The 13,524-nt window shown below is 43.3% G+C and overlaps 1 protein-coding gene across 10 annotated transcripts in view; it reads right to left on the bottom strand.

Annotated features, from left to right (window-relative positions):
• LOC310888727 (chromodomain-helicase-DNA-binding protein 1-like) overlaps window positions 1-13,524 on the bottom strand; it is a 76,000-nt gene that overhangs the window by 32,958 nt on the left and 29,518 nt on the right. For all 10 annotated transcript variants that reach the window (XM_083815701.1, XM_083815706.1, XM_083815702.1 and 7 more), the window contains 7 exons: window positions 10,047-10,196; window positions 9,514-9,773; window positions 2,708-2,933; window positions 1,667-1,767; window positions 1,230-1,408; window positions 619-746; window positions 330-546 (listed from right to left, as the gene is read on the bottom strand). In XM_083815701.1, the coding sequence (XP_083671827.1) occupies window positions 330-546; window positions 619-746; window positions 1,230-1,408; window positions 1,667-1,767; window positions 2,708-2,933; window positions 9,514-9,773; window positions 10,047-10,196 (1,261 nt within the window). The remainder of the gene's footprint in view (window positions 1-329; window positions 547-618; window positions 747-1,229; window positions 1,409-1,666; window positions 1,768-2,707; window positions 2,934-9,513; window positions 9,774-10,046; window positions 10,197-13,524) is intronic.

The following is a 13,524-nucleotide window of genomic DNA, read 5'->3' as shown; positions in this document are numbered from 1 at the left end:
GAGAAGGAATTAAAATTGTGGCTGGTATACTTAAATATTTATTTTTATTTTATGGACCTAAATAATTGCATGACAAAAGACAATTTATTTTCAAATGCAAGGTTGCATTTTTAATCGTTTTTATTATTAAGCAGGAAGGGAATCTTTCACATACATTTATATCAGAACAAAATTTAAGCTTTTAATTTGCATTTTAAACACATAAAATATTTCAAATAAGTATTTGCTCATTATTAATCAAAATATTGGAGATTAGCATAAGACAGGAACATGAAATGAGTCTTGCTTTTTACCACTAAGCTTTTTCAATGATACAAAGAAATACTCACCATATTTCTGCTAGTTATATCTCCTAAGTAAACCACAGCATTCATCTGAGGAGCCCAAGTTTGAATCTCTCTTTGCCAAGATGTCAAGGTAGAAAGTGGCACGACCAGCAAAAAAGGCCCATACAGTTGATGTTCATGGAACAGGTAGTTCAGAAAAGAAATTGTTTGTATTGTTTTTCCCAGACCCATTTCATCTGCAAGAATACAACTATTCCCTCTAAAAAAAAAAAAAAGTTTTATAAATGCTTACAATTTAAAAACAGCAAAACTCATTTGAGACTATACTTACTTGCACCATGAGTGAGCAAGCCAATTCAGTCCATTTAACTGATAATCTCTTAACTCTAAACTCTCATGTCCTCCAATATAAGATGGCTGCTTCTTTAGTGCAACAAACCTTGGCCTCTGTTTAAGAATCTGTCAAAAGCAAACTGAGCATCAGTCCTGCTACTGACTGAAGTTACCAAAATGTTTTCCTATAGAAACAAATTAGCAGTAGAAATTTGTTGAGTTACCAATTCTACCGTTTATTCATCACAGACAACTAGGCCATACAACATCAACTCACTTGCAAGTTGAAAGGAGCTTGATGGCTGAACTAAATTCCACAACAGAAGTGACATTAACTCTTTCACAGAGGATACTTTTAAAAAAACTAAGAATACCAAATTCCATCTTTGAACGGTAATAAAAGAAGCAGGGAACAATATCTACAAAAAACTATTCTCAATAATGATACTTACTTCATATATAAATATAGCTATCATTACTATTCTGAACAACCTTCAAAAATATTTTATAATTAGCATCTAATCTCAGGATGCATAAAATACTTCAACTTTTTTTTTTCTTTTTTAAAATTATCACAACTGTATAAATCCATTGCAATTACACACTCACCTTGCAGTCCTTAAATGGAGTGGTCTTGGACTGATTTCTGCTAAAATACTCATCAATACATGCCTGAAATTTTTTGGCAATGAGAGCACCGTCTTCCCAGCTACATTCTGAGTAAGGCAGACCCTGCCATTTGCAATAGTAATCTGGATAACCAGCTGCTGATTTCTGATTTGAATGAGCTGCAGAAATGTATCAGAGATACCAGATCAATATTTTCCTTTTGTATTTTAAGAAAGCACTCGTTTTAAGTGATAAGACAACATGAACTAGTTTCACAGCAAAGACAGTACAATGAGTTTTCTCTTTATCAGATTTTGTTTTGCCTTAAGTTGTTAGGGATATTTATAACCTAAATTTCTTAACTATAAAGGCAACGTGAAAGCAACGAACACAGAATATTCTCAACACCGCTTTCCGTCTGCAAGTTTGTCACGTACCAATTATCCTTTCCACTACTTGATATTGTTTATGTAGATCATCTGTAAGTTCCTGCTGGCAGTTATAATATTCCACATCTTCTGGAGAAGCATTTTTCAGCCTGAAATGGAAATTTATTTACAGCATTTATTACATTATGTAGTTATAAAACTAAGAAAATGCGGCAATTCTAAAGCTCTGAATGTAAACATCATGGGAATGCTGCTTAGAGAGCTTCTTTGAAGGAACTACAACTCAATGAAATTCCTGCTATAGAAGTGTTGCATCTGGCCTGAGAAAGCTAAATTAAGAGACATTTCTATCAGCTACAGCTTGTACTAGTTATGCAGATAATTTACAATGTCTATTCTCAACAGCGAGTAGTATACTTCACGTGGTATTTTCGTGAAACAGCACTAATGATGGTTCACGGTAATAAGAATCCATCTTATGAGTATGAGATGCTAAAAATCCCACCAGCATTCACAGATTATATTAAACTCACTAATAAAATTGAACACAAAAAGGTAGCACTAAAACATAAGGATTTCTTCAGTTCTTGGTTCTGAGGCTTTAAAGGAAGTTTGAGCCAAAAAAGTAAATGCTGTAAAGTTTTGAGTGCTTTAGGAATTTCAGTTCTTTTTTTCTTTACTTTTTATTTTTAATAATCTCTGCAGGAATTCCTGAAGAACTCTGATCAAAGTACAATCAATGACAAAACTAGTAAAAGGTAAGATTTAAAACAAAACCAGAAAACTCACCACTCACCTTGTTAAAACTTCATTTATAACATGCATTAAAGTCTAGGTGCAAAAGCTGCTTCCTTAAGAGGCCTGATTTTACAAAAGGTGTGAGTATACTCACTTTCTCAACCAGATTTGGAATGCTCAGAATGTTACAGGATCATAAGTATTAGGGAAGCTTCAACTTATATTTTGTCTTCCTGTTGTAAAGGCAGTTGATATGCCTTCGTAAAGAGGCAACGGAACATACATAAACACAATAAAACATCTATACTGTTACAAAACATGCAACATGGAAGTAGTTATAAAAACACTTACCATCGTTTTGTTTCCTGATACTTTTTCTTATAGTTGTCCAGTTTCTTCATTCCTTTAACATTTTGTTGCTTCAGGGTTTCCTCAGTTTCCCAAGTATTATGGATGTGTGACCAACCTTTCCATTTAATAAGATACTGAACTTCTCCTGGCTCCTTTGACTTTTCAAAACCAATATTTGGGTCACCATCTGCCTCGACTGCATAGATAGTGGTTGCAGCACCAGTGGCTGAATAAGACACCACACCATTAGGCTTGATTAAGAATGCACTGCCATAAATTAAACAGTAAAAAATTTACTGCAGAAAACAATCTGATGTTTCTACCTAAGCATGTACCTTGATTAATTTCACCTACAATACTTATGTCACTCCTCTTATTTGAATATTATGATGAAACTAAGTTAATACATGCAAAAATATTCCAAAGAATCAAAACAGAAACCAAAAAACTCTGCATCGAACCTACAGTACCTCATCTTTTCTTATTAGAATTTTCTTGTTGCCCCTAGTTTTTCTAGTGAACCCCAGGGAACGCTCCACAAGGACTGCTTGATGCCATCTTTACTATATTCTTCTCATCTCTGAGCATATAATAGATATTTAACATTCGGCTTGATCAGCCTTGCAACCTGAAAAACCTACTATTCAATTATTACTATGGAAGCTATAAAAACAATTAACTGAATTGCAGAATGGCTGAGGTTGGAAGGGGCCCTCTGGAGGTCATCTGGTCCAAGCCCCCTGCTCAAGCAGGGACACCTAGAGCAGGTTGCCCAGGACCATGTCCAAACAGCTTTTGAAGATCTCCAAGGAGGGAGACTCCACAACCTCTCTGGGCAACCTGTTCCACTGCTCCATCACCCACACAGTAAAAAGAAAAAGAAAAAAGTGTTTCCTGATGTTGAGACGGATCCTCCTGTGTTTCCATTTGTGCCCATTGCCTCTTGTCCTGTCACTGGGCACCACTGAAAAGAGCCTGGATCCATCCTCTTTGCATCCTCCCTTCAGGTATTTATAGACATTGATGAGATACCCCTGGGCCTTCTCTTCTCCAGGCTAAACAGTCCCAGCTCTCTCAGCCTCTCCTCATAGGAGAGATGTTCCAGTCCCTTAATCATTTTTGTGGCCCCTTTGTTGGACTCTCTCCAGTAGATCCAGGTCTCTCTTGTACTGGGGAGCCCAGAGCTGGGCACAGAACTCCAGGTGTGGCCTCACCAATGCTGAGTAGAGGGGATGGATCACCTCCCTCCACCTGCTGGCAATACCTTGCCTAACGCAGCCCAGGATATCATTAGCCTTCTTTGCTGCAAGGACACATTGCTGGCTCATGCTCGACTTGGTGACCCCCAGGACCCCCATAGACTTTTCTGCAAGGTTGCTTTACAGCTGGGTGGCCCCCAGCATGTACCGGTGCCTGGGGTTGTTCCTTTCCAGGTACAGGACTTTGTACTTCCCCTTGTTGAACTGCATGAGGTTCCTCTCTGCCCATTTCTCCAGTCTGTCCAGGTCCTTCTGGATGGCAGCAAGACCCTCTGGTGTATCCGCCACGCCCCTCTGTTTTGTGTCATCTGCAAACTTGCTGAGGGTACGCTCTGCCCCATCATCCAGATCATTAATGAAAACGTTGAACAGGACTGAGTCCAGTACTGACCCCTGCAGTATGCCCCTAGTTACTACTGGCCTCCAACTAGACTTTGTGCCGCTGACCACCACCCTCTGGGCCCAGCCATTCAGACAGTTTTCAAACCACCTCGCTGTTTGCCCATCCAGCAACGGCCACTTTAACAGCTTGTCTATGGGGATCTTATGGGAGACAGTGTCAAAGGCCTTACTGAAGTCCAGGTAGACTATATCCACTGCTCTCCCCTCATCCATCAGGCTGGTCATATCATTATAGAAGCTTATCAGGTTGGTCAAGCATGACTTCCCCTTGGTGAATCCATGCTGGCTCCTCCCGATGGTTTTCTTGTCCTTCATGTACCTGGAAATGGTTTCCAGGATTAGCTGCTCCATTACCTTCCCAGGCATCGAGGTGGGGCTGACTGGCCTGTAGTTCCCAGGGTCCTCCTTCTTGCCCTTTTTGAAGATAAGAGTGACATTTGCTTTCCTCTAGTCTTCAGGCACTTCTCCCAGTCACCGTGATCAAGCAAAGATTATCAAGAGTGGCCTTGCGAGGACATCTGCCAGCTCCCTCAGTACTTGTGGGTACATCCCATCAGGGCCCATGAATTATGAATGTCCAGTTTGCTTAAGTATTCCTTGACCTGATCATCTCCCACCATGGGTCCATCTTCCTTCCTCCAGCCTTTCCCCCAGGTCTCTGGGACCTGGGATTCCTGAGGGCCAGTCTTGATGGTAAAGACCGAGGCAAAGAAGGCATTCAGTACCTCGGCCTTTTCCCTGTCCCGTGTAACCAGGTTCCCCATCTTGTTCAGCAATGGGCACACATTTTCCCTAGCCTTCCTTTTGTCACTAATGTACTTACAGAAGCCCTTCTTATTGTCCTTGACATCTATGGCCCGATTCAATTCCATCTGGGCTTTGGCGTTCCTAACCTCATCCCTGGATGCTCAGACAATGTTTCTGCATTCTTCCCAGGTTACCCATCCTTGCTTCCACTTTCTGTATGCTTCCTTTTTATGTTTTAGTTTGGCCAGGAGCTCCTCGATCTTTCATTCTGGCCTCCCAACATTTTTGTCTGATTTCTTGCTCATTGGGATGTACTGATCTTGTGTTATGTCTTCCTAACCTCTTTTTACATTTTCCCCCCTACATTTGGAATTTTATGTGGAGTAAATTTTAATTACATTCAGTCTGTATTACTGCTGCTAGTATGCTTCATCTGTAAACAAGCTCATTTCTGTGAGAAGAGCCAAGAAAGGAAGTGGACCCAACCAGATGCAGGGTCTAGATCTAGCAACAGAGAGTGACAATAACAAAGAACAGCACAAACAGTAACAACATCTAAGCATACAGAATATAAGAAGCCTTGTCCAAAAGGCTTTTAACACAGCAGTGATACTTTGCATTTGAGTAAGGGGCTGGAGTAAAGATACAGTGGCATTTAGGACAGTATGGGAGAAGGAAGGTGAGAGGGAAGAGAGTGCAAGCTCTGTGGCATATCGGAAACTCTAGAAATTAGGTACATCCCATGAAGAAAGGCAGTTTTGAAGTGTGAGGGCGGCCAAATTTTCTATGATTTGAACCCTAATTTTCAGACTAAAAAACACTTAAGTAGGATACTGCATCCTATCAGCTACTGAAAATGAGACCCCTATCATAATTCATAAAATTTTAGAAATTCATATCCAAGCACATTACTGAAATCGTAGATGCACTTTGTAGCCATTCCACCATCCATTGTATTGTATTGAGACTAATTATACAGAAATACCTGAAATCACCATCTCAGTGCTTCAGCCTTCCCAATACCATCCTTTAGGGTTCAGCCTACTGGTTAGATGCCCTATCCAGTCTACTTTCTCTGCCTCAGTATAAACAGTTTATACCTATCATGTAATCAATAAACTGTACAAATAGTAGTTTAACAGCATGGTATGCAGTTGTGTAATATAGAGCTATTTTCCACATATTTTTTTTCTTTTTGCATTAGTTATGTAAGTTCTTCTATGTTTTATTTTATAAAGCTTACAAAAGAAACATACACATATGAGTATGAAAAACAAGATGACTCCCTGGTATTTTTAAACTTATTGTTTACAAACATCGCAGGTGACCTACAGCTGAGAACAACTGACATTTACATTGCACAATGTACTCCACCATCTTCCTGGAGCCTGGATCAGGGATATCACCAGGATACTCCCCAACCTGCTGCACTCCACAGACTACTACCCACTACTGATTTTTCAGATAGGTGGGGAGGAAGCTGCATCCTGTAGTCTGAGGGGAATGAAGAAAGATTTCAAGGCCTTGGGACAGTTGGTGAAAGAGTCTGGGGCGCAAGTCATTTTCTCTTCCCTCCTTCTGTTCTGGGGTGATGACGTGAGACGGAATAGAAGGATTTGGTCCATAAATGATTGGCTATATGACTGGTGCTACAGGCAGGGCTTTGGGTTCTTTGATAATGGCTGGTTTTATAAGACACCAGGCCTGACAGTAATACGTGGGAAAGGTTTATCTCACGGGCAAAAGGGTTCTGGGACAGGAATTAGCAGGGCTCATTTGGAAAGCTTTAAACTAGATCTGAAGGGGGATGGGGTTGTAGCTGGGCTTGCAAAGGTGGGGCAGCACTCTAACAGTGAGGAAGACTGGGAGGCCTCCCACCCCCCTAGGGTGAAATTGGCGTGCTCAGCTCGCTCCCTGAAGTGCCTGTACACCAATGCACGCAGCATGGGGAATAAGTAGGAGGAATTAGAAATCCATGTTCAGTCAGGAGACTATGATCTCTGATCTCATGGCAATTACAGAGACATGGTGGGACAGCTCACATGACTGGAATGTGGTCATGGATGGGTATGTCCTGCTCAGGAAAGACAGGCCAGCAAGGCGAGGTGGCGGAGTTGCCCTTTACATGAGAGAGCAACTACATTGTATTGAGTACTGTTCAGGGGCGGATGAGGAGCGAATTGAGAGTCTGTGGGTGAGAATTAAGGGGTAGGCTGGCATGGGGGATACTGTTGTGGGTGTCTATTACAAGCCACCAGATCACAATGAGGAAGTTGACGAGGCCTTCTACAGGCAGCTGATAGCAGCCTCGAGAACACAGGCCCTGGTTATTGTGGGGGATTTCAACTACCCTGACATTTTCTGGAAGGCCTACTCAGCCAGCCATCCGCAGTCCAGGAGGTTCCTTCAGTATATTGATAATAACTTCCTGATGCAAATGGTGGATGTGCCAACTAGGAGAGGAGCGCTGCTGGATCTTGTCTTGGCTGTTGTCAGAAGATGTAGGGAGGCAACTAGGAAAGCTAAGGCCTCCCTAGAATTAAACCTTGCAAGAGGGGTGAAGGACAACAGAAAGGGCTTCTTCAAATACACTGTGGATAAAACTAACACTAGAGGCAATGTAGGCCCACTGATGAATGAGGTGGGTGCCCTGGTGACAGAAGATAAAGAGAAAGCGGAGTTACCGAATGCCTTCTTTGCCTCTGTCTATAATGCCGGAGGCTGTCCTGAGGAACCCCATACACCTGAGACCCCACAGGAAGTCGGAATAAAGGAGGAATTTGCCTTGGTTGATGAGGGCTGGGTTAAGGACCGATCAAGCAAGCTGGACATCCATAAGTCCATGGGTCCTGATGGGATGTACCCGCAGGTGCTGAGGGAGCTGGCAGAAGTCATTGCTAGGCCACTCTCCATCATCTTTGGTAAGTCGTGGGGAATGGGAGAGGTGCCTGAGGACTGTAGGAAAGCAAATGTCACTCCGGTCTTCAAAAAGGGCAAGAAGGAGGACCCGGGTAACTATAGACCGGTCAGCCTAACCTCCATCCCTGGTAAGGTGATGGAACAACTAATCCTTGGCATTGTCTCTAGTCGTATTAAGGATAAAAGGGTCATTAGGGGCAGTCAACATGGCTTCACCAAGGGGAAGTCGTGCTTGACCAACCTGATAGCCTTTTATGAGGATATAACCAGGTGGACAGATGATGGAAAGGCAGTGCACGTGGTCTATCTTGATTTCAGTAAAGCCTTTGACACTGCCTCCCACAGCATCCTCGCAGCTAAACTGAGGAAGTGTGGTCTGGACGATCGGGTAGTGAGGTGGACTGTGAACTGGCTGAAGGGAAGAAGCCAGAGGGTTGTGGTCAATGGGACGGAGTCGAGTTGGAGGCCTGTATCTAGTGGAGTCCCTCAAGGGTCGGTACTGGGACCAGCATTGTTCAATATATTCATCAATGACTTGGATGAGGGAATAGAGTGCTGTCAGCAAGTTTGCTGATGACACTAAACTGGGAAGAGTGGCTGACATGCCGGAAGGCTGTGCTGCTAGCCAGTGGGACCTAGACAGGCTGGAGAATTGGGCGGGGAAAAATTTAATGAAATATAACAAGGGCAAGTGTAGAGTCCTGCATCTGGGCAAGAACAACCCTAGACACCGGTATAAGTTGGGGACTGCCCTGCTGGAGAGCAGTGAAGGAGAAAGGGACCTGGGGGTCGTGATGGACAGCCGGATGACCATGAGCCAGCACTGTGCCCTTGTGGCCAAGAAGGCCAATGGCATCCTGGGGTGTATCAGGAGGGGTGTGGTTAGTAGGTCAAGAGAGGTTCTCCCCCCCTTCTACTCTGCCCTGGTGAGACCGCATCTGGAATACTGTGTCCAGTTCTGGGCCCCTCAGTTCAAGAAGGACAGGGAACTGCTTGAGAGAGTCCATCTCAGAGCCACAAGGATGATTAAGGGAGTGGAGCATCTCCCTTATGAGGAAAGGCTGAGGGAGATGGGTCTCTTTAGCTTGGAGAAGAGGAGACTGAGGGGTGACCTTATTAACGTTTATAAATATGTAAAGGGTGAGTGTCAGGAGGATGGAGCCAGGCTCTTCTCGGTGACATCTAATGATAGGACAAGGGGCAATGGGTGCAAGCTGGAACATAGGAGGTTCCGCTTAAATATGAGACAAAACTTTTTTACGGTGAGGGTGACAGAACACTGAAACAGGCTGCCCAGGGGGGTTGTGGAGTCTCCTTCTCTGGAGACATTCAAAACCTGCCTGGACGCGTTCCTGTGTGACATGATTTAGGTGTTCCTGCTCTGGCAGGGGGATTGGACTAGATGATCTTTCAAGGTCCCTTCCAATCCCTAACATTCTGTGATTCTGTGATCTTAAGAACACTGATTAAAAAAAATACCTCCTTTTCGGCCAATTCGACTATCCATAAACTTCTCTATAGTTTCAAATTCATCTTCTTCAGGCTGCGGGACATCTTCTCCACAAACTTCCAGCAAGTCATCAGAATCTGTCTTAGCTTCTTCAGCTTCTTTGTAACTAACATTGACTGTTGCCTGGCGACGAGATCCTCTCTTGTCATAATCGTCATCATCATCATCTGATGAATCAAGCTGCCTCTTTTTCTGTCCTGCAATCTTTTTGCCACTTTTTGGCTTAATTCTTGAAAACAATAAAATAGAACAGCGGGGTTTCAACATGTACAACCACAAGCCTTCTGTATTTGTTTCTAAATACATATATTTTATGACTGCTCAGTTACACCACTTTCAGATACAGTACAGAGGCATTCAACACAAAACACTGGTATGATAACATCTTTTCTAGCTTAGTCTTCAGTTTCTGTAAAATGTATTAATGTTTTCATTTGCCTGTACAATACTCAATTTCTAATTTGAAATAGTACTAGAGTATCCAAACTGTGAGACTTCTTACCTCCTTGGAGGTTTCCGGCTTTTGACCTTGTTTTTTGGCTCATAGTCAGATTCACTCTCTTCACAACTGCTTTTCTCTCTGTCTTCCTCTGATTCAGAATCAGAACCAGTTCCCGATACTGACCCTGACCCAGACATTTGCCAGTCTTCACTGTACATATTGAAAGACAAAACAGTAACTCACATTAGTTTTGTTTTCTTTTATAATCAGGTATTCACCACGGGTTTGCTGCTTTAATTTCAACATTCTCCATAGAAATAAAAATGTTACAATCATTATTTCAGCAGAAAGAACAGAAAATTATCATGAATGGATAACAGATGGGTAAAAATGCATAAAGTCTTCAAAGGGAATTGAATTGTTTTCTATTATCAAGATGTAAATTAAAAAAAAATCTGGATTTCTGTATAAATTACAGCTTTAAGAAATGAATTAACTTGACATAAAAAAAGCACTTAAGACTTTAGCTGAAAAGATACATGTTTACTGGAACTTACCTATGCTCAAATCATAAACCCCCTTAAAATTATATTTTGTAGAGTCCAAAATTCTCTGATAATTATGTTTATTGTGCCTCATGTGAGAAATCAGCAACTTTGGCACAGGAACCAAAAATAATGCAGAATCAGATATGAGAAACACACAGAAAGACTTGAACCAAGGCAATCTGAAAGGCACTGGCTCCCAAAAGCCTTCACTGAGCTCCCAGATCAGTACTTCACACCCATACAAGATATGAGTAAGCCACTTGTGACTTCCAGTGGCAGTATCTCTGTGCTGCTGCTTAGCTGAGATGATCCATTTGCAACAAGAAAGAAGCACCCACTGATCAACAGTATCTTACCTCAGATTCCTGAAACACCTAAAAGACAATGCAGTCGTTGGTCATAGCCAACACAGGTTTATGAGGGAGAAGTCCTGCTTAACTAACTTAATTTCCTTTTATGACAAGGTTACCCATCTAGTTGACCAAAGGAAGCCAGTAGATGTAATCTTTTTGGATTTCAGCAAAACTTTCAATACTGTGTCTCACAGTATCCTTCTGGACAAAATGTCCAACATACAGCTAGATAAATACGTAATACGATGGGTGAACAATTGGCTGACGGGTCAGGCTCAAAGGTTTATAGTAAATGGGATTACATCAGGCTGGTGGCCAGTCACTAGTGGGGTTCCGCAGGACTCCATTTTAGGGCCAGTTCTCTTCAATGTTTTTATAAATGACCTGGACGCAGGACTCAAATGTATACTAAATAAGTTTGCGGATGATACTAAATCGGGAGGGGCTGTTGACTCCCTTGAGGGTAGAGAGGCCTTGTATAGAGATCTTGACAAATTAGAGGGCTGAGAAATTTCGTATGAAATTCAACAAGAGCAAGTGCTGAATTCTGCACCTGGGACAGGGCAACCCTTGATATATGCACAGATTGCGGGATGAAAGGCGGGAGAGCAGCCCTGCAGAAAGAGATCCAGAGGTTCTGGTTGATAGCAAGTTGAATATGAGTCAGCAGTGTGCTCTGGCAGCCAAAAGGGCCAATCATATCCCGGGGTGCATCAAGCACGGCAGAGCTAGCCATTTGGAGGAAGTGATTGTCCCATTCTACTCTGTACTGATACGGCCTCACCTTGAGTACCATGTGCAGTTTTGGGCAGCACAATAAAAGAAAGATATGAAACTATTAGAGAGCATCCAAAGGAGGGCTACAAAGATGGTAAAGGGTCTAGAGGACAGGACGTATGAGGAGCAGCTGAGGTCACTTGGTTTGTTCAGCCTAGAGAAGAGGAGACTGAAGGGTGACCTCATCACAGTCTACAGCCTCCTCACAAGGCAGAGCAGAGGGAGGCACTGATCTCTTCTCTCTGGTGAACACTGATAAGACGCAAGGGAGCGTACCTATGCAAGGGAGCATAAAGCTGCATCGGGGAGGTTCAGGTTGGATATTAGGAAATGGTTCTTCACTGAGAGGGTGGCTGGGCACTGGAATGGGTGCCCCAGGGAAGTAGTCATGGCACCAAGCCTGCTAGAGTTCAAGAAGCATTTGGACAACACTGTCAGATGTGTGGTTTGATTTCTGGATAGTCTTGTGTGGAGCCAGGAGTTGGACTCGATGATCCTTGTGGGTCCCTTCCAACTCGGGCTATTCTATGACTCCAAGTTTACAAAAGCATATTTAATATTAATAGCTTGGGGAAGGGAGAGTCTGGCATGCATTCTTGAAAGGTTGCTAAATCTTTATACTACCATCTATTATCAGGTTTAGGGGTCTTTGACCAAGATGCTGTATGGGGTTTACATGGCAAGGGTTTGGTAGCAGGGGGGCTGCAGGGGTGGCCTCTGTGAGAAGAATCCAGAAGCTGCCCCATGTTAGGTAAGAGACAATTTCAGCCACCAGAAAAAGGGACCTGCTGCTGGCCAGAGCTGAGCCAATGAGCAACACTGGTTGTGCTTCTGTGAGAGCATAATTTTAAAAAGGGAAAAACAAACAAACAACAAAAAAAAAACTGCTGTGCAACAGCAGCTGGGAGAGAGGAGTAAGAAACAACCCTGCAGACACCAAGGTCAGTGAAGAAGGAGGGGGAGGAGGTGCTCCAGGCACCAGAGCAGAGGTTCCCCTGCGGCCTGTGGTAAGGACCATGGTGGAGCAGGCTGTCCCTCTGCAGCCCATGGTGTACAATGGTGGAGCAGATTTCCACTCTGCAGCCTGTGGAGGAGCCCACAGTGGAGCAGGTGTATCTGGCCTGGAGGAGGCTGCAGCCCATGGAAAGCCTATGCAGGAGCAGACTCCAGGCCAGAGCTACCGCCCATGGGGGACCCAGGTTGGAGCAGTTTGCTCCTGAGAGATGGACCCCATGGTATAGACCCATACTGGAGCAGTTCTTGAAGAGCTGCTGCCTCTGGGAAGCCCATGCAGGATCAGTTCGGGAAGGATGGCATCCCATGGGAGGGACCCCACATTGGAGACACAGGAAGAGAGTGACTGTGAAAGTGAGGCAGAGATGAAGCATTATGGACTGACTGCAACCCCCATTCCCTGTTCCCCTGTGCAGCTCAGGGGGAGGACATAGAACAAGGTGGATGGGGAGGGGGAAAGGTGTTTTCATTTTGCTTTTAGTTTCTCAGTGTTCTAGTCTGCTAGTGATAGGCAATAAATTATATTAATCTCCCTATGCTGAGTCTGTTTTGCCCGTGACGGTAATTGGCGAGCAATCTCCCTGTCCTTATCTCAACCCTTGAGCCATTTCCATCATACTTTCTCCTCCTTTCCCTTTGAGAGGGAGGAGTGAGAAAACGGTTGTGGGGGAGTTCAGCTGTCCAGCAGGGTAAAACCACCACAGATGCTCAAACAGTACTGAAGTCCTTCAAGAACTAGAATATTACTCAAAGGCCTCTTCATTAAATTTACAATCACAAAGCCTAAGATTCAGTACTTCAACCCTTCTTTCACTTGAATATGCACTGGTTCTAGAAATTACATTT

Source organism: Anser anser, assembly GCF_964211835.1.
Source record: "Anser anser genome assembly, chromosome: W".
NCBI lineage: Eukaryota > Metazoa > Chordata > Aves > Anseriformes > Anatidae > Anser > Anser anser.
Note: the sequence above shows the minus strand (reverse complement) of the source record. Positions and strands in the feature narration are given on the sequence as shown.